Genomic DNA, 25,603 nt, shown 5'->3' on the forward strand with positions numbered 1-25,603 from the left:
AAATCAAAACCACCATGAGATACCACCTTGTACCTGTTACAATGGCTGTTACCAAAAAGACAACAAATGTTGGGGAGAATGTAGAGAAAAGGGAACCTTTGTGCTTTGTTGGTGCGAAAGCAAACTGGTGCAGCCACTGTGGAAAACAGTGTGGAGGTTCCTCAAAGATTAAAAGTAAAACTACCAGGGACATACGTGTAGGTGGCTAAGTCAGTTAAGCATCTGACTTGATTTCTGCTGGGATCATGATCTCAGGGTTGTGAGATCAAATCCTGTGTCAGGCTGCATGCTCAGTGGGGAGTCTGAAATTCTCTCTCCCTCTCTGCTCCCCCCCCCCTCACTCTCTAAAAAACCCTTAAAAATAAAAGTAGAACCACCATATAATCCAGCAATTCCACTTCTGGGCATTTTTCCAAAGAAAAGGAAAAGTCTCACTTGAGAAAACAAATGCACCCCGTGTTCGTTGCAGTATTATTTATAAATAGGCAAGATACGGAAACAACGTAAGTGTCCATCAGTGGATAAATGGCTAAAGAAAACGTGTATGTGTATGTGTGTATATATATATTATTACATATTTCCTGTATAAATATATATATATTGTTCACATATCTATATATATATACACACACACACTGTGAAGTATTATTCAGCCATAAAAAATATATATTCCCATTTGTGACATGGATAGACCTTGAGGACAAAGTCAGAGAAAGACAAATACTGTGTGATCTCACTTGTATGTGGAATCTGAAAACCAAAAACCAAAAACCGTGCTCATAGAGAACCAGTAACAGACTGGTGGTTGTCAGAGATGAAGGGTGGGACGGGGTAGGTGAAATGGGTGAAGGGGGTCGAAAGGTACAAATTTCCAGTTATCAAAGAAGTCCCGGGGAAGGGAGGCAGAGCACGGCAAGTGGAGTCCGTAACGGAGGCCCACCTTGTAGACGGCGCACGTTCCGTTCCACAGCACGCAACAAAGGGAGCATGGCAACGAGATGAGTCCAGTGAGTTTTCTGGTTTCCTGGTGCATATAAATGTTTATACTGTAGTCTGTTAGGCCTGCAACAGCATTGTGTCTAGAAAATGTACATACCTTCATTAAAAAAATGCTAGCCATCACCTGAGCTGTCAGCGAGTTGTCATCTTTTTGCTGGTGGAGGGTCTTGCGCTCGGAGTTGCCGGCTGCTGACTGACCAGGGCGGTGGTTGCTGACGGCTGGGGCGGCTGCGGCAAGTTCTTAACAGAAGACACCGATGAAGTTTACCGCACCGATTGACTCTTCCTTTCACGAACAATTTCTCTGTAGCATTTGATCCACAGAATTTCTTTCGAAATTGCAGTCAGTTCTCTCAAACCCTGCCGCTGCTTTATCAACTAAGTTTATGTAATTTCTAAATTCTTTGTCATCATTTCAGCAGTCTTCATGACATCTCCACCAGTAGATTCCATCTCAAGAAATCACTTTCTTTGCTCATCCATAAGGAGCAACTCCTCATCCATTAAAGTTTTATCCTGAGATCATAGCAATTCAGACCTCTTTAGGCTCCACTTCTAATTCTGGTTCCCCTGCTATTTCCATCACATCTGCACTTACTTCCTTCACTGAAGTCTTGAGCCCTCAGAGTCATCTGTGAGGGTTAAAACTTCCAAACTGCTGTTCCTGTTGATATTTTGACCTCTTCCATGAATCACTGTGTTTTTTTTTTAAGTAGGCAACATGGGGCTTGAACTCACCAAGACCCAGAGATTAAAACCTGAGCTGAGACCAAGAGCTGGACACTCAACCAACTGAACCACCCAGGTGCCCCACGAATGTTCTTAATGGCGTCAGGAATGGTGAATCCTTTCCAGGAGGTTTTCGATTAACTCTGCCCAGATCCGTCAAAGGAATAACCAACCATGGCCGTTACAGCCTGGCCAAATGTATTTCTTAAACAATAAGACTTGAAAGTTGAAATAACTCCTCGATCCATGGGCTGCAGGGTGGATGTTTTGTTAGCAGGCTTGAAAACAATATTCATGTCATTGTACATCTCCATCAGAGCTCTTGGGTGACCAGGTGCCTTGTCAGTGAGCGGTAATACTTCAAAAGGAATCTTCTTTTCTGAGCAGGAGGTCTCAACAGAGGGCTTAAAATGTTCAGGAAACCGTGTCGTAAACAGATGTGCTGTCATCCAGGCTTTGTTCCATTTACAGAGCACAGGCAGGGTAGACTTAGCATCATTCTTAAGGGCCTAGGATTTTCGGAATAGTCTATGAACACTGTTTCAGCTTAAAGCCAGCAGCTGCATTAGCCCCGAGCAAGAGAGTCACCCTGTCCTCTGAAGTTTGAGGCCAGGCATTGACTTCCCCTCTCTAGCTCTGCAAGTCCTAGAAGGCATCTTCTTCCCATAGAAGGCTGTTTCGTCTCCTCTGAAAATCTGTTGTTTAGTGTGGCCACCTTCATGAATCATCTTAGCTGGATCTTCTGGAGAACCTGCTGCTTCACCTGGCACTGCTAGCTTCCGACTTTCTTCTGTAGCTTCCTCAGCTCTCCCGGCCCTCACGGAACTGCAGAGGGTTAGGGCCTTGCTCTGGATGAGGCTTTGGCTTAAGGGAATCTTGTGGCTGGTTTGATCTTCCATCCACCGCTAAAACGTTCTCATTTCAGCAATAAGGCTGTTTTGCTCTCTTATGATTCATGTGTTTAGCAGAGTAGCACTTTTAATTCCCTTCAGGAACGTTTCCTTTGCATTCACAGCTTGGCTATTTGGCGTGAGAAGACTAGCTTTGGCCTGTCTCGGCTTTTGACAGGCCTTTCTCACTCATCTCTAGCTTTTGATTTAAAGTGAGAAACATGTAACTCTTCCTTTCACTTGAATACATAGAGGCCATTGTAGGGTTATTAATTGGCCTAATTTCAGTATTGTGTCTCCGGGAATAGGGAGTTGTGAAGAGAGGGAGAGAGGTGGAGGCATGGATGGGCAATGGACCAGTCAGAACACAGCATTTCCCGATTAAGTTCACCTATCCTGTATGGGTGCAGTTCGTGGTGCCCCAAAACACGACAGTAACATCAAAGATCACTGATCACAGATCACTGCAACAAATATAATAATGAAGAAGTTTGAAATATTACAAGAGTTACCACAATATGACACAGAGATGCAAAGTGAGCACATGCTGGAAACATGGTGCCAAGAGACTTGTGTGATGCAGGGTTGCCACAAACCTTCAATTTGTAAAATCATATTATCTGTGAAGCGCAAAAAGAGCTATGTCTATACTATATATATGCCTATACTGTGTATTTGAAAGCTGCTACAAGAGTAGATCTGACACATTCTCATTACAAGAAAGAAAAGTTCTACGTATATGGTAATGGTTCCTTCACTGTGGTGATCATTTTGCAATATATAAATATTATATAGAAATGCTTCCTATTATCAAAAAAATTGTTAAGAAATTCATACTAGATACCTTAAGAAGTTACATGACCTTCAGGGGCACCTGGGTGGCACAGCGGTTAAACGCCTGCCTTCGGCTCAGGGCGTGATCCTGGCGTTATGGGATCGAGCCCCACATCAGGCTCCTCCGCTATGAGCCTGCTTCTTCCTCTCCCGCTCCCCCTGCTTGTGTTCCCTCTCTCGCTGGCTGTCTCTATCTCTGTCGAATAAATAAATAAAATCTTAAAAAAAAAAAAAAAGTTACATGACCTTCAAAATGTGAGCAGTCCAACAGTATAAATCTCTTCTGGAAAGAGATTTTAACTAGAGAGTTAATTAAGAAAACAAAATGCAAAAATGTTAGGATTTCCACAAAGAAATATATTTATTTTTTCTTTAGAATTTGGCTCAGAACATAAAAATATTTACATTAAAATAAATTAATACATGATTATTTAACTATAGGTAATAATTATGTTGGAATATATTAGCCTTTCCATGAATTTAATAAAAATTAAGATTTGGTTTTAGATTTAATACCATCCTTCCAAATATTTGGTATGAAACTTGGTAGCAGTGCAACTCTATGGTGTACAAAGCAGTTACAGATGTCACCAAGGAACCACCAATGCCCCTTCAATAGTCTGCCACCTCACCCCGGACGCGGATGGCCAAGCAGACTAGCTTCCTTCCTAGGAATCACTGTGGAATTTTTCAACAATAACCAGAACCTGGAGATCATTTCAGGGCTGGTGGAATTCTAGGAATCAGCCAACCTATCTTTTCACATTAACCTACCAGGAAGGAAGTGGTTCAAGTGCAGTATTGATTCTTTCACTTTATTTTGTATGCTAACACCAAAACAATGCAAACCTTCAGGTTTTCCTAAAATAAAAATCTGAAAAACATGCATATGCTTTTCTAGATCATCTAAAAGTACCCATAAAAACCTGTCACTAGACCAAATACCATATTGGCAAAATGTCCACAGCGTAGAGGAATATTTGATTAAATGTATCGCTGAGGGACAGGATCAAAGGCAAATTGAGTCAGTCTTATTAAAGCTGTTGGTAGTATGAAGTGAATTGGGATATATTCACATTTTGCAAGTTTTTTATATGAAAGGTGGTGTGGCATAGCAGAAAAGCACAGAGGGACCTGGGATCAAACCCTATTCTCTAAGACTCACTAGCCATGGCTTTACGTACATCACTTCAGCACCCCAGGACTGAGTCTGGGGTTGTATAAAATGGAAATTGGGACACCCACCTCCCAGGCTGTACGAATTTAGAATAATGTATATGAAGCACCTAGATCAGAGCCTGGCATACAGTAGGCACTTAATAAATGGTGGGTATTAGTACTTCTAGGTTAAAATGGATAGCAAGGACCTTGGCCTTTGTATCTTGACACCAAAGAAAGCACAGAATCTCATTCAGCCAGAACCCAGATTCACGATACGGGCTCTACAGACGCTGCCTTAGTAGCTACTGCAGGGTCGTATTCAACATGAGTATGAAAAGTTACTGAAGGGAGAGGTAGCTGGCGGTAGCAAAGATCCTTTGGGGATGGTTCATCTCCTTTCAGAGGCTGTAAGTCCTAGTGGCTTCTCAGCTGTCCTTAAGATAAGGACAAGGTCAGTAAGGCCACTGTCATTCAGATCCCTCAAGTTGCTCAAGATTCTGCGAGAGTGATAAATAACATCGTTAAGCAAACATCTGGGGGAGACAGAGGTGTCCAATGTCTTGACTGCGGTGATGGTTTCACAGGTGTGTACGTATGTCAAAGCTTATCAAATGGTACACTTTTAAAAATACCTCAGTAAAGCTGTTTTTTTAAAAGAAGTTTACTTCAGCCTTTCACAGTGAGATTTCCTTCTGTTTCCTGACCGGATCCCTTTCTGCAATCTGAGTTGAGGGTCAGAGGAGGAAGGGAGAACAGTCCACACTCCAGTCTTGAGGCCCCGCCTCAGGCAAGGCCTGCAGGTCTCCGCGGTCCAGCTAGTAAGCACAGCCCCGAGGCATCCTTGTCCACGACCACAGCTCCTTTGGCACAGAACATTATGACTGGTACTTACAGGGTTTGAGCTGAAGTGACCCCAGAAAGAGCAGCATCTACAAAAATGGGGGGGTTGGGAAAGGGAGCTCCAAAGAGGAGACTAAAAGCAAAAATTTAACTCCCGAAGTCACCTGCCAAATACCACATTTAAATACCAAATCTGCTTTTTAAAAGAAATGCTTGTCTAAGAGACAACCTGATTCCACAGAGAAGCTCTGCGAGTCGCTCCAGGTCCCCTCCTGGGAGGCCTAGCAGATCCTGCGAGTTGTGTAGTCCAGAACCATGCTGGCGGCACCGAGCAGGGCAGGGTCCGCCAGATCCGAAACCACCACGTCCACGTCCTGCACCGAGGACAGGGCTTGCTGGCGGATGACGTCTTTGACGGTGTGGACGTAGTGACTGGCTAGGACCCCGGAGAGGATCACAAGGGAAGGGTTTATGGTGTGGAGGACGTTCACCACCCCAAGACCCAAAGCCGTTCCAGCTACAAGAAAACAAAAATGAAAGTCAGTCTCGAGAGCCAAATCAAAACCGTCAGAGGGCGTCTGGGCGGCTCAGTCGGTTAAGCCTCTGCCTTCGGCTCAGGTCCTGATCTCGGGGTCCTGGGGTGGAGCCAGCGCTGGGCTCTTTGCTCAGCGGGGAGTGTGCTTCTGCCTCTGCCCCTCCCTCTGCTTGTGCGCTCTCTAAGTCAAATCTTTAAAAAACAAAACAAAACAACAAAAAAACGCCAGAGGATGGTGGAAAGAGTCAGCAGCCCAGACTCCTTAGTTACATGCACACTACATAACAGAAAGCGGTACTTGAAAGTTATTCGTGATTTATTCTTAATAAGAGAAAATGATGTTATGCTTTGAAATAAAAAACGCTTGGTATACTATATACTATAGCATATGATCTCAACTATGTAAAAAAAAAAAATAGCAAAGACTGGAAGGAAATGTTAACAGTTCATCTCTGAACAGTAAAACCTGAAGTGATACTTTCTTACTCTCACATTTCTCCAGATTTCCTGAAGGACGAACAAGTAGTCTATTCATAGTTGTAAAACAAAACAACAAACCTGTGTAATAAAGGTAAGGCTGCCAAATACCTCGAATGCCATTCCCTTTTTCTCAGAAAGCAGGGAAAACCTCGGAACACACGCCGCGGAGCGCTGACCCCGAGCGAAGCTGGGTATGTGCGGGAGCCCCGGGCAGAGCCAGGGCGGAGCCGCCCGGAGCCACACGCTCACCTGTTCTCAGGATGCTCTGGGCCTTCGCATTGCCAAGTTTTGCAGCTTGGATGAGGTGGACCGCGCCCACGGCCTCGTCTTTCGGCACGGACATTCCTTCCACCAAGAGCAGGTCCTCTGTATGAGCGGAGGGGAGAAGCGGCAGTCATCAGCGAGCCGTGGCAGCCCTGCAGGGGGTCGGGCTGAGAAGTCCGCCTGCGGGCAGCAAGCCCCCAAGCGGGAAGACAGCGTGTTCTTTGCACACTGGCAAAGCTTTCTGTCACTCCCAAGTGTCCACATACACTGCTCCAGAGGCCGCTGCGGCCCTCCTCCTGCCTTGGTTACACATCATCCAGAACTTCCCCAACTGGAAAATCCTCACCTCCGACCACAGCCCGCTAGCCAGCCCCCTAGCTTCCGACTTCTCACTCCGCATGCAACAGAGACTCGCCTGTTTCTCTCCTTCCTTTATCCATCCCAGGTGCACGTCACACCACTTGCAGGGCCCCCCGTTCTACGGCAGTGCCTAAAGCACTGACACGGACGGGGGTTCATTCGCCAGCTCGGCCACGACCAGCTGCACAACCCCACCCAGGTCACATCACCTCTATACTCTTCTCTTCTCTAGAAAGCGGGGGTAACACACGTAACCTAACAGGATTATCTGAGGAACTAAATGAGATCACGGACGTAAAGAACTTAGATGCTGGCCAGAGGCAGTGCTCACTGAACAGTAAGTAGGTCTGTTATCTGTAGTCCTTGTCCGCCCCTCACTCTGCCCGTCAACAACCCAGGTCCATCTTCCTCCTCATCTGCTATCACACTTGGGCTCTGATGAGAGCAAATCCCAACTATGCAGGCTGCTACCCCCCCCCCACCCAGGGGTCTCCTCACAGCTGCTCTGCCAGCTCTCTCCCATTCCCCCTCATGGCTCTCAGCTTCCACCACCTCAAACCTTTTACCCCGCCCCCACTACCACGAGATCTCTGGACTGCTGACCTCTCTGACGAAGGACCCCACGAGGCAGGGTTTCCCTTACTTCCTGCCCCTGCCTAAAAACATGTCTGTATTTGCCTACCTTCACTCCTCTCGCACTCTCAGGCCCTCTACCCAGGCCTTGCAGCTCATCTCCTCCCCACTCCTCAGGGGCCTTACGGTAGGGACTCAACTGCCCTTCTCTCCTGCATCCTCCACCTTCACTTCCGTCCCCGCGGTCCGCTTGCCGCCAGCAGGTGCTCACCATCTCCCTGTCCTCAAAGCACTTCTTCCCTCTTAGTGTAGTCAGGCCTCTGCTCCTGCTATTTGAATGCACTCTTTCATAAGACATGCATTTGCCCCCAGGAGGACAGAAACTGGTTCTTGAGGCAAAAAACAAAACAAACAAAAAACGCCACCTCCTCTTTTTATACTAATAGTACATAAACACAAGCACATAAACAGTACATCTGGGGCACTTAAGTATCATGTGTCGGGGCGATGATTAGGGAAAAAATGTCCAAACAGGTTCCTAAGGGAGGCTAACGATAAAAATGAAGAAATGAAGTTGAAAAACAAAGTTTTCAGGGTTTCAGGTGATGTTCTCATGGCCAAAGCCAATGAACTCTTCTGATTCCCTCTTACTCATAAGCAGCACTTGACATTCCCAAGTACGCCCTCCTTGAAACACTCTCCCTTTGGCTTCTGTGACTTGACCCTTTCCTGGTTTTCCTTTCTGCCCAATGCTGTTTTGCAGGATTCCACCCCTGACTCTTGCCTCACTCCGAATCTCAGAGGTTTAACTGCCACCTCAGGGCTGATGATTCCCAAAGCCCCATCTGTAGCCCAGTCCTCTCTCCTGAGCACCAGACCCCCGTAGCCAGCTGCCGCCTACACATCTCCAGCCGACGTCCCACAGCCACCCAACCATCCCCTTCCGCCACAGCCTGCTCCTCCCAGCCTGTCCAGCTAGAAAACTGGAAGTCACTCTAGAACTGCACCATTTAAAGCTACTCCATTCGACTATTTTTCTCCCAGAAAACAAAAAGTTACAGTTTAGTGAAGAGTCTGAAATTCAGATCTGACCATGTTTTTCCCCCAGAAGTTCTCAACGGCTTCTCCATGCTCCATTCTGCTGGTGTTGGCCAACCTCTTGCTACGCTTGACTCTACCTTGCCCTTTATGCACCCACAGCACTGTTTCCCAGGCTTGGAAGTATCGCGGGCTCATCCCAAATTGCCCTGCCAATTCTATTTACCCTTTCTCAACCCCCCGACAGCACCCTAACACTCCCTTCCCCCTCTGAACAGGGCAGGGACGGATCACTGGTGTCCTTATATGCATCTACATTCCCTGGCCATCGTTCTCAGTGCACTTGACACTATAATGATGGTAAATGACTCCCTCTTGCATTAGACTAGAAACCACCCTGACCTTTATAACATGTTCAGAAATAGCTTTAATTCAAATAGACTTCTCAGAGTTCACAACTGTAATATGTTAATCCATTTACTTTCTCGGCTAGGGGCTGAGAAAAGAACAATCAAAGCTTCCCCACTATCCTGGAGCTCAAGACCCGTGTCCATCCCTAACACTGGAGAGGAAAGTGTTAATATGGGTCAGGACTAAGGGGATTTCAGAGAGCTTCGGTATGAGGAAGCCCCACCTTTCCTCCAGGAAGGGAGAAGGGTACAAGTTCTGGCTTCAGTGTCCAGCTCTCTTTGGAGTATCTACTTTGAAATACTGGTCTACCATTTAGCTATTTAATTCCTCAGGCGAAAGAAACCAACCATCATGTAGCTTCTTTGCTTCCCTCTGCAAGGCCATGCCAGAGGCGTAGGCTTCAATACACCCGTGACTTCCGCAGGAGCAATCAGGCCCATCCAGAGACACAACAAGGTGGCCAAGTTCTGCGGCACAGAAGGAGCTTCCGTGGATCAGCTCGTGCTGATGGATGATCCCCCCGCCAATTCCTACGGCGAGAGAACAATCACTGAGGTGGCTCTTCAGCTGAAACAGGAAGCTGTGCTATAGCAACGCCTCGTCTACGTAGCAAAGCTCTGGAATGTGAGGTTCTTTATGATGCCTTCTTTCCTAAGTAGCTGAAACTTACCAACTACCAATACTTGACCTGGAAGCATTTTGGAGGGAAATATTTTAAGCAGGTCCCTAACCCGAACCCTAATGTTGCAACCCTGGTTGCATCTACGTGGCTCACTGTGATTTCAACCACAGCTGTGGGGAACGGATCCACGCAGGCCCAGACTCCCCATGTGACGACAATATGCCACCTCAAGCTCCCACTGCCTGTCTCCTCACCAAGGCCACCTCAACACTAAAGGGCCTAGTCATCCATGAGAGCACAGGACAACCTCAACCAAGCAAGACAAGAGCCAGCAGATTCCAGTGGACAATTCTGGATGGCCTTCTGCAGACTTCTTGGGAGGTTCTGGTAGATTTCAGCCCCCACTGCCCTCAAGGCAACTTGGATAACGGCTTTCCACCTACTCTGTTCTACTCTTCTCACTCCTTCACTCCTGCTTCTCAGGATCACTCCAACATAAAATACCCCAAGTCTTCATCTTAGGCTCTGGTGTAGGGGAAACCCAAGAGAAGACCATCTTTCCAAAATATATCATACACCACCCTTTCTTAAACAGAGCATAAGAAATATGATTTTGCCTCTTCTTAATGCCACCATGTCTAAAAATCTGTGACTCTGAATATGAATATCAATGACTTGTTTTGCAGAGTTTAGGAGTCATTAAAGAGGAAAGCCTGAGAAGGCCCTGCTTTTTAGACTCATCCTGCCATCGGTTACTTCCTGGGGCACTACTCTTCGCCTCCACCCCTCTAATTCGCAAACTCTCAGCTCTGACAGGAGATCTAGGAAATGACAGCCAAGCTTGCTAAAACTGTGTCTGAGACTAAGAGACGAAGGGCCTGAGCTTCCAGAGGGGGTAGTGTAATGCAGAGTTTACGGGCACCCAAGCTGTGAGGTTAGACGTAACTGGGGTCAAATGGCGGCTCAACCACCTCCTAGCTGAGTCAGTCTCCTCCTTCCAAAAACAAACTAGGATATCAGCAAAAATGGCAGAGTAGGCAACTCCAAAAGTCCATCCCTCCGCTAAAGCAAGGAATGAACTGGCAAAAACTGTCAGAACCAATTTTTTGGGAATTCTGCAAACTAACAAGATTGTAAGAACCAGGGAAATGCTTCATCAGGCAAAAAAACAGCTGAATTTTAATGAGAGCTTTCTGGAATTTTCAGGTCCCACCACCCACTCCCAGCTTGGTGACCTTGAACCAGCCCACATTCTCAGCAACGATGGCAGTACTGGAAGGAGCAAGAGAAACTCTATTTTCAAACAACTGTGGTGGTTTGTTTTGACCTACTCGGCAGCTCCTGGAGGACCAGCTCAAAGGGCTTGTTATGTCACCTGCCACAGAATTGAGGGGGCTACCCAGGAGGTGGGGGGTTGTCAAGGACATTTAAAGGAAAAATATATTTCTTAGTCTCCACTGCCTAGGACAACAGCTGATAGTTGAGGCAAATATTATACTAACCAGAAAGACTGGGAGGAGAAGCTGGGAATGAGAAGCTTTGGGGAGTAAGGGCCTGACTAGCTCTGGCAAGTTCCTGGGAGTGTGAGGTCCACATGTATGCCCAGGGCAGGGCACACGCTCAGGAAAGCCCAGGAAGGTCCCATGCCCTCACATGGGGCTCACCTTCCGGCTCTGCTCAAGCAGGAGGTGAAGACTACAGCAGACTTACAAGCTGCCTGGCTGACGCTGAGGCCATGCCCCACGCACATTCTAGCTCCCGAAGCAACCTTCTCTTACTGCTCTCACCTGTGCCTGTGATAAGGGTCACAAAGTTTTCCAGGCCCTTTCCTTGGCCAAATTTCCTTTCCGCCAGGGCAGCACAATTGCCATCATTGTCCACCCACACGGGGAGATGCAAGGTGTCAGAGAGGGGGGTCCTGAGGTCCACGGAGTTCCATTCTTGAATCAGTTTGGTTGAATGCAGCACAATTCCTTCCCGAGGATTTACACGGCCACCCGTAGAAATACCTGAGCTCCACCACACACACGAGGAAAATAATTCTCATTAGCAAGCTTAGAAAAGTGTGCCAACTTTCTGGGTTTCAAACACAAATTAATTCACCCAAGATCTCCTCAGACAAATATTACCAAAGATTGCAAGGAAATGTCAGGCATTTTGAGCTAAATCTGCAGCTCCCCACCAAAGTACCCATGATGATTACTGGTGTTCCAGAAAGTCCCCATGCTTGGGGCCCACAGATAGGACCTGGAGCCACATACACAGGGCAGTGACCGGATGGTCAGTGATGCATCAGCACTCAGTAAACTGTGTGTATCGAAATGAACATTTCTTGAATATGCACTTCACAATCTTACCTACTCCCAAAATTCTGCAGTTCAGTTTTACAGCTTCCGCTGCAGCTTCCACACACATCTGTAGGATTAAATTAATCCTCTCTTCATAGGTTTTAGGATTGAACTGAGTATACTTCTTAACAATTTCACCCTGAAAGAGAAAACAAACAAGCCCTATCTCCTTGATCTTACCTAAGGAGCACCCCGTGAATCTCCTGACCTTTCTCATGCTAAGTCACACTGAGCCAGAGGACAGAGAGTACTTAGACTTATTTAGGCGACTGTTCGGGAAGGGGAGCCGTCCCTGCACAGGGCCACGAAGCAGTGACGGCTCCACAGCAAACCACGGGCTCCTCTCAAGCGCAAAGAGAACGCTGCCTAATCTCTGTCTGCATTTAAAGGTCACAGTTTCCCTTTCAGGTTGACAAAATTTCCTTGCTTAAAAACTAAGGCAACTAAATAAATACCCTAAGGAGGTTGAGCTTTAATCACCTCCCATAAAGGGAGCCAACAACAGCACGGTTCCGCGATGATTACATTACGCGCTTTGTGGGCAACCTCCTGGGTCCCCTCCCTCTTCGGGAGCTTTGTACTCTCACTTTGCTATCACTCAAACTTTGCTTTGCTGCCCCCCCCAAATAAATACATTACTGTGCTCTGTGATATATTTGAATACTAGTCAAGGAGAGTCTCTCCAAAATCTTTTTTTTTTAATTTTTCTTGCTCTTCTCACTTGTGCATTTTGAGTAAATTTCAAAACAGTGTTGTCAAACTTTAAAAAATCCCCTTAAAATGTGGATTAAAATTATATTAAACTCATAATTCAATTTAGAAAGTGCTCACATTTTAAAAATACTCAGCATTCCCATCCAGGACATTTTTCAAGCCTTTACGTTATATGCTGAAGTTTTATAATTTTCTTTATATAGGTTACATAGTTTTTTGGTTTAGACGATTCTTAATTTTTCTGGTTGTTATTCTGAATAGGCTCTTTTTCCATTCTTTCGTTATTAATGGATTTTATCCATTTACAAGGGTTAGAGCGGTCTCTAATGACTGTCATTAAAAATAAACCTAGGGGCACCTGCGTGGCTCAGCTGGTTAAGGGTCTGACTTTTGATCTCGGCTCAGGTCTTACCCTCAAGGTCTGGGCTCCAGGCTGGGTGTGGAGCCTACTTAACAAACAAACAAACAAACAAACAAACAAGAAAGCAAACCTAAAGTCGTGTTTCTCTACTACTGACCGCAGCAGAATCATCTGGGCTTTGAATAAATATTGATGCCATGGACCCGCCCCCCCGCCCAGAGATTCAAATTAGTCTTGGGGTAGGAGCCAGGTATCTATGTATTTTTCAAAGCTTCCAGGTAATGCTAATGTGCAGTCAGGCTAACAAACACTCATTTACAGGAAGACTGCCTAAAACTTCATGTTAAGTGGGAAGTCACTGATATTTGTATATTTATCATAACACCTAACCATTTTACTCAGATGTCTTATTAATTCTGCAAGCTTGTTTATTCATATTGTCTATAACATTTTTTGTTTTACTCTGTGCACAGTCTCCACTTGTGCTATTTGTTCCTTGCTTTAAATAAAAGCCCTTGCTTTTATTCCCTTTGTAACTTCCAGAATTATGTGCAATAATGTTGCAGAAGACATCTTTCCTTCTTGATTTTAACAGGAATGTTTCTAGAGTTTGACCACTACAACGGGTTCTGGCTAGTGATACAGAAAGATCATCTTTAGGTTAAGAAAATCTTTTATTAATGCTTTTTAAGGAATCTTTACAAAGGACAGCATTGGCTTCTTTTGAGAAAATTGCTTTGTTTCGCTTTATTTGGCCTCAACAGCTTCATTTTTTAAATCCTTGCCGTCCCTCATGGACTCTCCCAAAATTGTTTATACCTACAAGATTTCCAACAAAGGTCTTTCTGGTAGTTTTATTCTTAAGTCATCAGAGATCATTGTAACATGAACAATTTATGTTTTTATGAAGGCTCCCTCAGGTTCTCTGTCAACACTGTGTTAATCTTTTGGTTAAGGGGTTGAAGGTGTGCTGTCCTGAACTAAAATCATGTTCTAGCTAGAGGAAACGCAAGCCCCTTCACCATCTGCTGCTACCCTCCCCTGGGGAGTGATAGTAATCAGCACGCTCCATGCTTTACCACGTATAGAATTCCAGGTGTCCTGGATGGCAAGAGCCCTCTCTGGTGCCTTAAGGGGTCTCCCATTGTCAACTCAAGTCTACTGACTTGGATTCCCGGAGAATTTTACTTCTTTGAAATGTTAGTGCTTAGTAAAATAGTGAGGCCAACACTGTAATGGATCCAAAAGTCAACACTGTGGGCAAATGATCACAAGCTCTAATGTATGTGTCTAGTCCTACCTTCCAACTATACTTAAAAAAAATCAAGTTTTTATACGGGATAAGAAATTAAGACTTAGAATTATTTTATACCTTCATGCTGACTATTGCAACTCGGAGGTTTGTCCCACCGAGATCAACAGCCAAGGCACTTAGAGTTTCAAGAATATGGTCAATGTCTTGAGAGATATTCTCCTTCACGGGAGGAAAGCAGAATTTCTTTTGTAGTGGCTCTTGAAGATCAATAGATTTGAGAAACTTCAGAATCCTCGGAACAGCATTTCCATCCCCATAGATCTTTGAACTGCAATATCAAAAAAGTCAATTAAATTAAACGCTTCTCTCATACATGGTAAACGATGTGGAGGACATGGTACTAGTAGAAACCGAGACTTCAGGTAATAAAGTTGTGCTGTTTCATTTTAAATAACATCTGGTATCTCTAGCAACACAGTAAGTACGTGCACATTACTAACGGAAGGTCCAATTCTACTGTTGATAGAAATACAGCTATTTTCAGCCTGAGATACTACTAACAAATACCTCTGTCATCAAAGACAAATAATCTTTGTTAAGCCAATTTCAGAACATAACATAGTTTGGGGCAACAAAGTTATTTACTTATTGCTTTTTTAATCTTTACATTCATGGGGAAAAAGAGTTATTTTCAGAATTTAAACATTTCAAACATTCAAATATAGGAAAATCTCATTAAATTCGAAATAGAAAGGAGAGCAGTCTAAATTACAATGCTGAACTAGACTATTTTTAAAGAAAATCAGTTATTTTCTAATATTTACAAAAAGTCAAAGTAGGCTAAAGAAGTATTTCCTGGCAGAAGTGCTATATTAATTAACTGAGACAAATAAAAGAAGTTATCCTCCATTTGAACCCTTGGTAGAATGACAGGGCTTATATTAGCAAGCCCTGTCTCACTAGCAGCTAGGGGACCCCTAGGGATGTAGAATGAAAGCTCTGTTAAAATGACTGAAGAATGATCACAGCTTAAAAATGGTACCCAGGCAGCTCCCCTTTGAAACACTAGAAGGGTGTATACTCACCAAGGGTACTGTTTACCAAACTGAAGGTGCAGTGCTTGCAGTATTTTGTCTTGGGTATCAGCATCCCGGACATGAAGGACGTTCTCCCCTAGGTGAACCCAGTGACACGTTACAATGATTTGGAAGTGGAAATGTCCAAAGAATTAGGAAATTAGCAATGTGTTGTACTGTGCTCATAATTAACCCTGGAACCCAGAGGACTTCAAACGAGTCTTCTGTTAGAGCAACAGCAACTCTTCTCCTTTACGCCTTTTAAAGCATTCTCAGCAAGATTTCCATGTATCAAATACTTAAGAACACTAGGGTCCTTTATTCCTAAAGAGAATAATAAGTCAAGTTCTTGTTGATTTATTGAAAGAAATGACATGCATGAATCTAGCACCCTCGAACCCCTCCCCCCGCCTCCAGTCGTCTAGTGCGTCCACTCTTTCCATCCACCCTGCCTTCCATCTACTCAGCCAGCTGTGCATCAGCTGCTCAGGCGAGGTTGGTCAGTCAGTCAATAAGCCAGTCAGCTGTCAGTCACTTTGTCTCCATATATTTTCTGACCAATGTGATGGAGTCAATATAGTGAAAATGGCCATATTTTTCAATAGAGCTGGCTAAGAAGAGAAGGGAAGAGTGGTAGCTAGAGAGAGGAGTGGGGTCGTTGTTTCTAAGACGTGAGAGGCCGAGGCATGTTTCAGCGATGAGGAGGCTGAAGATCCATGGCAAAGAAAGGCTGCCCCTGAGGTCCTGGAGAAGGCAGGACAGGTGGCGATCTAGAACACGGGTAGAAGGCTGAGCAGTGGGCAGGACAGAGAGACGCCATGCCCTCCAAAGTAAATAGGTAAGAAGGAAAGGATGGACGGGCACGTGTTTATCTAAGTGTGGTGACAGAATATACAAGTCTGCCTTTGACAACAGACGCCCTGCTGCAAATTCAGCGTTCAACTGTCTGTTCTCATTGTCCTTGAACTCTCAGCAGTGTTCAACACCACCTCTTCAAAACCATTTCTTTTCTGGGCTTTAATGCTATCACCTTCCTGGGCTTCCCCTGACCCCTCTGGCAGTTTCTTTTCAGTCTTCCTTGCCAGCCCCTTCCTCCTCACCGGAACTCTAAATGCCGACGGGCTCCAGCGTTGGTCCTGGGCTCCATTCTCTTCCCTATTTACATGTCACCCCCGGGCAATCTCATGTGGTCCCTTCGTTTTAAATGACATCTCTGGCAGAGTGCACCATCATCCTCCATATCCCTTCTCTGTTCTAGTATCAGAATTTTTAGCTGGGTATCTGATAATCCAGCTGAGGACTATGTCCTTCAGCGTCCCTACAGCTAGAAGGGACCCTGTGACTGCATTCTGATAAGATATGTGGAGAAATACTTCCAACTTCCAGGTGATGCTTTGAAAAGGAAGGACACGTTTCCTCTCTTCCTTTCCAACGGCTAAAACGGGGACTTGACAGCAAGAGTGGGGGCATCTATCAAGAAGACAGATGGAGGTAATTCTCTGATAACCACGGAGCCATACCAATGAGAAAATCTAACTTACTTAGGCACTATTATTTTGGCTCTATTACGGCAGATGTAATCACTCTCACCCATCACTCTCAAATCTCTACCTCCAACTCTGACTCTCCCTAGAACTATCTAGCTGTTGGCTTGCCATGTCTACTTTGAAGAGTACTAGGCATCTCGAGTTCAACATGGCCGTTAGAGAACTCTTCGTTCCACCCCTCCCAAACGTGCTCCTCCTGCAGTGTCCCGTAGTCAGGAAAGAGTACCCCGCTGCTCCGTCCAAAAATCTGAAAGTTTTTTCCTTTCACTACTCACATCCAAACAGCAGCAAGTACTCTAACAAACCCCGAATCTAAACTTTGTCCACCCCTGTTATTACCGGTGCTCTAAGCCACTATCACCTCTCGCAGGAACTGAAATAACCCCTTAATTGGTCCCCCCGCTTCCACTCCTGTCCCACCACATTCCACTCTCCACAGAGCAGCAGAGCGGTCTTTCCAAAATGCCAAGTCACACCACGTCCTCCTCCCATAAATGGCTTCCCATGATACTTAGAAAAAAATCCCAGATTAGTCACCCTGGGTTACAAAGGTCTGCCTCCTTCTCTAACATCGTCTTGTATCACGCTTCTTCTTGCCCACCACCTTACAGCTACACTGGCCCTTGTTTCTCAAATACATCAGGCTTGTTCGCATCTTCGGGTCTTCATGCTGGCTGTTCCCTCTGCTTCTCTCTGATCCTCACATAGCAGATTCACTGTCACTCAGGTCTCAGCTGAAGTGTCATCTCCTCAATGAGGCCTTCCCTTACGCCATCTAATGTATCCCATCACATAACCTTGTGTTACAGCCTGCACGGCACACAGAAAGTCTGATACTTTTCTATCGTCTATCTCCCCTCCCACTGGAATAAAGTTACATGAGAGCTCTGCCCTGGTTAGCAGAGTTTACTGCCAGTGCCTACATATAGTAGGTGCTTATTAAATATTTTCTTAATGAATGAAGTTGAGAGAATTTCCATTCAATGGTTTGTATTTTCTCTGTGAAGCGGGGAACAAAGTAATATGTTGGGAATGAAAGAGGAAGAAGACCTAAAGGTAACAGAAAATTAGGGTAGCAATTATGAACACAGGAAGGGCAGAGCTGGAACTAACCCCATTGATTCTAGTCCAGTTCTTTGTCCACAAAGTACATACATTTTTCCATTAGCTACAGAAATATATTTGCATGGATACTATTAGAACTTGGACTAATATTAATAACAAGATCTAGCTCAGCTAGCAAATTCATTAACAATAATCCTTCTTACACTTTAGTTATTAAGGGGGCATCTTATTTAGAATTTTCATGCTCTAAAGTACTCACTAAATGCACTCTACCCAAAAATGAAAGACTAGCACTCATATACTTAAAACACAGTCATTCTGTCTTAAACACAGCCATCAAAGACCATAATCAGCTAACAAAACCTTAGCTCTGACATCACAAGGACAAAAATATTAAGTAGAGCCCTAAAAACTGATAATCATTTTGTGCTATTTAAAGATTTTAGGCAACAGGTCATTAACCTCATTCACTCACTTGTTCATAAAAATGCATGCCAGCACTGATACATGCAAACCCTGTAATAATTCACATATATGATGAAAAAAATGTCACAGATGTGTAAGGGGGAGCCCATATTTAATGCCTCTCTTCTCACACTTTCCTAGCTACTGCCTACCAAGGGAGGCAAAGTTGCTACTCTGATTGGTCAGACAGTAGGCCAGCAACCACACTGTGTTCACCGGTGGGCAGGAGCCACTGAGGCCACATATATTCCTAGTCAACTGAGACACAAACGGAGGAAATACCTGTTTCTCTTCCAATCTGACGTGTTCCTAGATTGATCACAGGTGTTCCAAAAGCTCCAACCTCGCGTACTCCACAGCTGCTGTTCCCAATCATACAACCAGCATGGGCGACCAACTGTATAAACTGGTCAAATGGGACATGTTTAACTGCACGGAAATTGGGATGGTGCTCTATGCCCTTCTTCCGCATCACTCGAACCATCTCCTTGCTCCCTGTGAAAATGAAAAGAACCACCTGTTACATGGTTTATGAGATAAACCATTTCCACTGGCAAGTAAAGCCCCACTTAAAGAAATCAGCCTATAAAAATTCAGGATGGTTATTAGGGAGATGGTAATTTTAATTACTGATCTTTTCAGGAATGATGAGTATCTAAAATGTCTGGCCAGCTCTCTGCTTCAACTCATCTAGGAACTTTAAACAGCAGCATTTGGGACTTTTCAAACAGCATTCAACAAAGTAAATACCTTTTATTAATGCCCCAATAAAACCTCTACCTTAGACAACAATTAAGAAGTTCAAGACAGGCCAGGAATCTCGAGCTCTTAAGCTGGGAGTTCCTAAATGGAAGGTCTCGGCTCCACACACCAAGCTGATCAGAGAGCCTCTGCCTCAGCTATGCTCCTATTTACCTGAACAACAGCTCAACTGGATAGCGCTCGCCCTTACCTGGACTAAGCTCCAAGAAGATACACGTAGATTCTGATACTGTAGCTGAATTTTATTTCAAATGCATGATTTTTTAAAATGTTACAAATGTGTGAAGGGGAGGCAATATTTAATGCCTCTAGGCTTGCCTCTTTACTCACCCTTTACTCACCATCTAGAAGGGAGACAAGGTTGCTATCACGATTGGTTAGACAGCAGGACAGCAACCACAGACCACACAGTGTTACCACACCGTGTTCACCAGTGGGCAGGGAGCTGCTGACTTACGAGAAGCTGGACATGCATGTGTTTTCTCTCTTTTTAACATTCTCTAAGTGGCGAGGTAGGTAACGGACTCAGGGTGTAACTCCTTACAGCAGGCCTGGCCACCTCTCTCCATGCCCAGTCCTGCCACAGCATGCCAGTCACTGACTATAATTATTGTAGTATTTGGTACACCAGAAGACAGTACCATTCCAAGATTCAGATCTGGGCTCGGTGAAGGCTTTCTCTGGCCTTAAGCCTAAACCAGACACTACCGCTATTCTCCTATGTTGGGGAATTAGGCCCTACACCACATAATGATAAAGGGATGCCATGATTATTTCCCAATTGTTCCTTGGGAACACAAAAACCCTGTGAGGAAGAGAGGTGAGCAGCAGACATGATTTAGGTATTCCTGGGACCCTTTATGTTCCTCAGGGAAAAATACCTCAAATTCTAAAGTGTATATAATCAGGAAAGTATATAACAGAGTACTGCTGACAAAACTGAATGAGAAACATATTATTACATTACCAAATGTTTCTAGAAAATTGATAGAAGAATCAACATGAAGGTTTTTGAGATACTGGTACATAACCTGGATGAAACCTGGGTTGGGGGTTCTTAATTTCTTTTTTTCCAACTAACATCCTACGTTGTTTCCCCTAACAGAAAAGATTATTCAAGAGACTCTAAGAAAGGGATACTTTCAGAGTAAGATGGAGACGTCTTGGTATTGCAGAGAAGGGTCCTGCTGCCTTCATCAACAAATGCCTAAAAGCTCAGCAATGAGTGGTATCAGCTAAACCAGTAACTGAAAATTCTGCAGTGTCAGGCCCTGCTCTGCATTTCTCATTTGTATCTCATCTTCCCATTAACCTGCTGAGGTCGTACCAGCACAAAGGCTACAGTACCGTCCACCAGCAGGTGGTCAACCAGGTCAGGCTTGAGGATGAACTGGTAGGGGACTCCAGATCTCAACTGCCTACGCTCGAGACTGAGGTATAGCTGACATAAGGAAGAGAACAAGAAACAACAACAGTGGCTATTTTACTGCACTCACTAGGCTCCTTATTTCCTAAAGACGCCCTTTCGCCTTCTAAGGTTAAGTCTTTTAGCTACTGCATTTTCTCATTGGTGGAAACGGGAGGGAAGAGACTAAATTTGGAACTACAGTGGAGTTTAGAGGAATTTTTTGTAGTATTTCTTTCCTATTCAGTTTCTACTAAACTTGGCAAAAACATCGCACACTTCCATCTACTACAAACTTGGCGATCCCCTAACGATTGGAGTGCATTTCAGGACTACAATAGCTTCAATGATAAGATAGGAGGGGCAGTCGACAGAAGACATAACAGAAACATAAAATTGGAAAAGTAGGTGGCATCACTTCATTTTCAATTACCTGCATCAATGTTTGGAAACAGAACTAGGGTCCGCTTGTTAAATGAGATAAGCGCATCCAATGTTAATTCAAACATTTTAATGGAATGCTTAATGTCAGTGGTCACGGGGTGCTGCAGCGCAACAATGTAATCTTTAGATTTTACATCATCACCTGTTTAAAGAAAATCAAACCACACTGCTTCATTAGTTAAGAATCTTAAAGAGGAAGAAGCAAATTCTAAAAAGCAAGACCCCAAAGTCTGTGCTTAGAAATTCTAAGGAAAAACAGTTTGCCACATTCCAGGCAGAGTACCTGAATACAGGCTCAAACGGTTAAGAACTCACAGGAAAAAGTCCAAGAATCTAGCAAAGTTAACTTTTACAAAGGCGCTTGCTACTACAAATACATAACTTTAAACAGCAGTCACTAGAATCTGTTGTTTAAAATTCAAAATACTCGGGGCGCCTGGGTGGCTCAGTCGTTAAGCGTCTGCCTTCGGCTCAGGGCGTGATCCTAGAGTTCTGGGATCGAGCCCCACATCAGGCTCTTCCGCTGGGAGCCTGCTTCTTCCTCTCCCACTCCCCCTGCTGTGTTCCCTCTCTCGCTGGCTGTCTCTATCTCTGTCAAATAAATAAATAAAATCTAAAAAAAAAAATTTTTTTTTCAGAATACTTCAAAGCATTAGAAAAATGTAAATCTTCCTCATTTCTAACCAGTGTTTCTAATGAATTATCAGCAATATTAATGAATTGATGAAGCTCAGAGATTACTTTAATGCATAGTTAACATAAATAAAAGAACAAGAAATACCAGTAATGGCTATTTCCCTGCAGTGCACAGGATCATTACCTTCTCAGAGACACCCTTCCACCTTTTAAAGTTTATGTCTCTTGGCTACTGCATTTGCTCATCGGTGGGAACTGGAAGGAGGAGACTAAACAGGAAACCTCTTGCTCCTCGATGTGCAACTTCTGACACCACTCTGCTTTGCCTCACTCAGCCCTCTACACAACCCTGTCCGTTAAGGTATCATTGTTTTGTTTCACGTTGTACAGTTCTTGATTTACTGTGGTATTTCTTTCATTAATAGGAATGTAACAAGTCTTAACTTTTTTGGAGGGGGGAGGGATAGAGGGAGAGGGAGAGACTACCTTAAGCAGACTCCAGGCCCACCACAGAGCCAGATGCAGGGCCCGATCTCACGACCCTGAGATCATGACCAGAGCTGAAATCAAGAGTCAGACGCTTAACTAACAGGGCCACCCAGGCATCCCAAGTCTTTTTAACTTTGCTAATATTTTTACTAGGACTATTATTTATTCATGTTCTGATGACGAAGTTGCATGCTCTGAGTGGCCTACCCAACCCTAATTTTCCTATAAGCATAGCAATACCATCAGAAGTTGCAGGTGGAGAAGTGGTTACAGGTTTCGCACAAAACATACTGCCAGGGGTGGGTGGCTTAGACTCATTGTTTTTTCATTTCTACTGGCTTAAAAAAAAAAAAATCTAGTTTTTGCTATTTTGTCATCCTTCTTTTCATAAAGAAACTGCTGAAGTGGTTCCAAATAGAACCTTAAGCCCCACAAGTACAATCTTGCCACATTTTGGTTTATAATGGTGATTTTCTATTCATTACATTCAGAAATACAAAGTTCTTCAGAATCCATCTAGAGCAAACAGTATAACCAGAATGTCAGAGTGTTTACTCAGAGCATACAAAAAGGAGGGGCGCCCGGGGGCTCAGTCGGTTAAGCGTCTGCCCTCGGCTCAGGTCACGAGCTCGGGGTCTTCGGATCAAGCCCTGTGTCAGGCTCCCTGCTCAGCAGGGAATCTGCTTCTCCCTCTCCCTCTGAGCCTCCCCCCGCCCCCCGTGCTCATGTTCTCATTCTCTCTCAAATAAATAAAATCTTTAAAAAAAAAAAAAAAAGCACACAAAAAGGAGAGCCTAAAGAGACAGAATTTGTTCCATTAGCATTATGTAGACAGGCTCCTTGACAACTAATATCTGTCCAAGGGTAAGAAATACATAGAGTGGATTAACTCATTAGTAGGGAAGCCCTATTCCTTTCCTGTTCTAATGTGATCTAAATTAAAGATATACACAATCATAGGGCGCCTGAGTGGCTCAGTCGGTTGAGCTCTTGGTTTTGTCTCAAGGTCATGATCTTATGGGTTGTGGGATGAGCCCCATGGTGGGCTTCACACCCAGCAGGGAGTCCGCTTGAAGATTCTCTGCCCCTCCCCCTACTTGCTAAAAAACCCCATATATACGCAATCACTAAATCAATTTTTTTTTAAGCAGGCTCCACACCCAGTGTGGAGCTCAACACAGGGCTTCAACTCACAATCTTGAGATTAAGACCTGAGCTGAGATCAAGAGCCAGTAGCTTAACCAACTGAGCCACCCAGGTGCCCCACTATATCAATTTTCTATTCATTAATTTCATTATACTATAGATCCACCTCTTAAAAAAGGAGAGTCCCAAATGTCTAATATTGGTTTTGATTTGCCCTCTAGACAGTACTCTTGCTATAAATTAAGCAACTGACATTCTGTTTATAAAACTATTTTCTTTGCATCTTATTCAAAAAAGTTAATTTCCAGGAAGCTGAATCATTGATCAGTGAAGATTTCAGAATTCAAGGCTATTTACAGAGATAATACTAATGGTGCAACTATGACTTTTGCTTTAATTATAATCACCACAATCCCTTATATTAGTAAGTACTTATAGCTTACCGCTTTCAACATTATCTGAGTATTCCAACAACCTCATATGAAAGACATTAAAATTAAAAATAGTTTTTTCAAGGGAGCCTGGGTGGCACAGTCGGTTAAGCATCCAACTCTTGGTTTCGGCTCAGGTCGTGCTCTCAGGGTCGTGGGATCGAGCCCCGAGTCGGGCTCCTTCGGGCTCCATGCTCAGCATGGAGTCTGCTTGGGATTCTCTCTCCCTCTCCCTCTATCCTCTGCTCCTCCCCCCCCCACACCCCGTCCTCTCTGTCAAATAAATCAATCTTTAAAAAGTTTTTTCATTCCCCAAAAAACAAAATACAGGAAAACAAAAACCAAAACACCCATAACAACTAACCAGAAGTAAACATTATAAATGATTGGTATACATACTTCCTAACCTTTCCATTATGTTATAGTTTTTATTAAAATGGCATATTACACATATAATTTTGTAGCTTGTTTTCCCCCCCTTGTTGTTATACCAGGATCTCTCCTTGTAACTAAATATTTACCCATAGCATATTTAATGGATCAAAAGCATTCCATTCTATAAATATTCTAACAGAATATTCTCCCACAATAGTTTCTAAAAAAACCTGAAACCTATAAATGGAGAAAAACCACCATTAGACGGAATAAAGTGTGATACATACCTAACCACATCCGAATGACGCTCATGTAGTCTTTGTTCTTGGCGGAGAGCAGCTTGTCATAGGAAGGGCAGCCCGCCAGAAGGATGCGGTCATGGTCCTCACACATGGATATCAGGTGTTGCTCTGCACTTCGGGTGCAGCATACGTGGTAATGCGCCAGTTTTGTTATGGCATGTCTGATGGAATCGTCGATGGTCCCACTGACTTCCCCACCTTCAATGTGAAGGATTCGGATATTCATCAAGGCGGCAGATGTCGCCAGAGCCAGGGCATCAAACCTGTCTCCATGAACTATCATGATATCAGGTTTCAAGCGATTAAGGACATCTGGTAGCTTCACTAGGGCCAAGCCTACTGATTCCACCATGGCTGCCTCGTCTTCCCCTCTAACGATCGTGTGTAGCCTCGTGTTAATGTCAAAGTCATCTTGTTCAATCATGCGGTACGTGTTCCTAAGGCAGAAGAGAAACAGATACAAGAGCGTGTTCTTCAACACAGGGCCATGAGAACATGTGGGAAAAGCAATCTAACATCAACCCTGCAGGGAGAAATATTTTATAAAATTTACTTATTAAAACAGACGAACTGAAGTGTAACTTACACACAAAAACTAAAAAGCACAAATCATAAATGTACAGATTGCTTGAGTATTTTACATGAATACCCCTGAGGCCACCACCCAGATCAAGATATACCACTTCGAGCACCTGCAAAGTCTCACCAGTGCCCTGGTCAATACCTGGATAAAGAAACACCTAAAGGAGAATTTTTTTTATGAAAACAGAGACCAGAGTTTTTGGTGGTTGACTTTTCTCTTTTTATACATTTTAAAAAAAGAAATATGCTACCTAATAAAAAAAAGTTACTTATAAAAACAAAGTGCTTTCTTTAAAAAAAAAAAAAAAAGGATATCAGGATACCTGTCACCATACTATAAATTTCTGAATGATGGAAATTATCTTCTGAATTTGTACTGTATCATTAATGCAGCATAATTCTAAATGGGGTGTAAATGTAGGTTTTACAGTATTAAATTGGCTACAAAGGGACCCTGGGTGGCT

At 44.0% G+C, this 25,603-nt stretch overlaps 1 protein-coding gene across 2 annotated transcripts in view; it reads right to left on the minus strand.

Annotated features, from left to right (window-relative positions):
* Positions 1–3,791: 3,791 nt before the first annotated feature.
* GNE (glucosamine (UDP-N-acetyl)-2-epimerase/N-acetylmannosamine kinase) overlaps positions 3,792–25,603 on the minus strand; it is a 33,165-nt gene continuing 11,353 nt past the window's right edge. The window contains exons 3-12 of one of the 2 annotated variants that reach the window (XM_040631598.1): positions 24,543–24,994; positions 21,168–21,320; positions 18,850–19,062; positions 15,500–15,587; positions 14,532–14,742; positions 12,094–12,223; positions 11,524–11,745; positions 9,462–9,644; positions 6,718–6,834; positions 3,792–5,970 (exon numbers count right to left, since the gene is read on the minus strand). In XM_040631598.1, the coding sequence (XP_040487532.1) occupies positions 5,735–5,970; positions 6,718–6,834; positions 9,462–9,644; positions 11,524–11,745; positions 12,094–12,223; positions 14,532–14,742; positions 15,500–15,587; positions 18,850–19,062; positions 21,168–21,320; positions 24,543–24,994 (2,005 nt within the window). In that variant the 3' untranslated portion in view covers positions 3,792–5,734. The remainder of the gene's footprint in view (positions 5,971–6,717; positions 6,835–9,461; positions 9,645–11,523; positions 11,746–12,093; positions 12,224–14,531; positions 14,743–15,499; positions 15,588–18,849; positions 19,063–21,167; positions 21,321–24,542; positions 24,995–25,603) is intronic. The other variant, XM_040631597.1, reaches the window with a different exon arrangement.

Source organism: Ursus maritimus, unplaced genomic scaffold, assembly GCF_017311325.1.
Source record: "Ursus maritimus isolate PB19 unplaced genomic scaffold, ASM1731132v1 scaffold_17, whole genome shotgun sequence".
Lineage (NCBI taxonomy): Eukaryota > Metazoa > Chordata > Mammalia > Carnivora > Ursidae > Ursus > Ursus maritimus.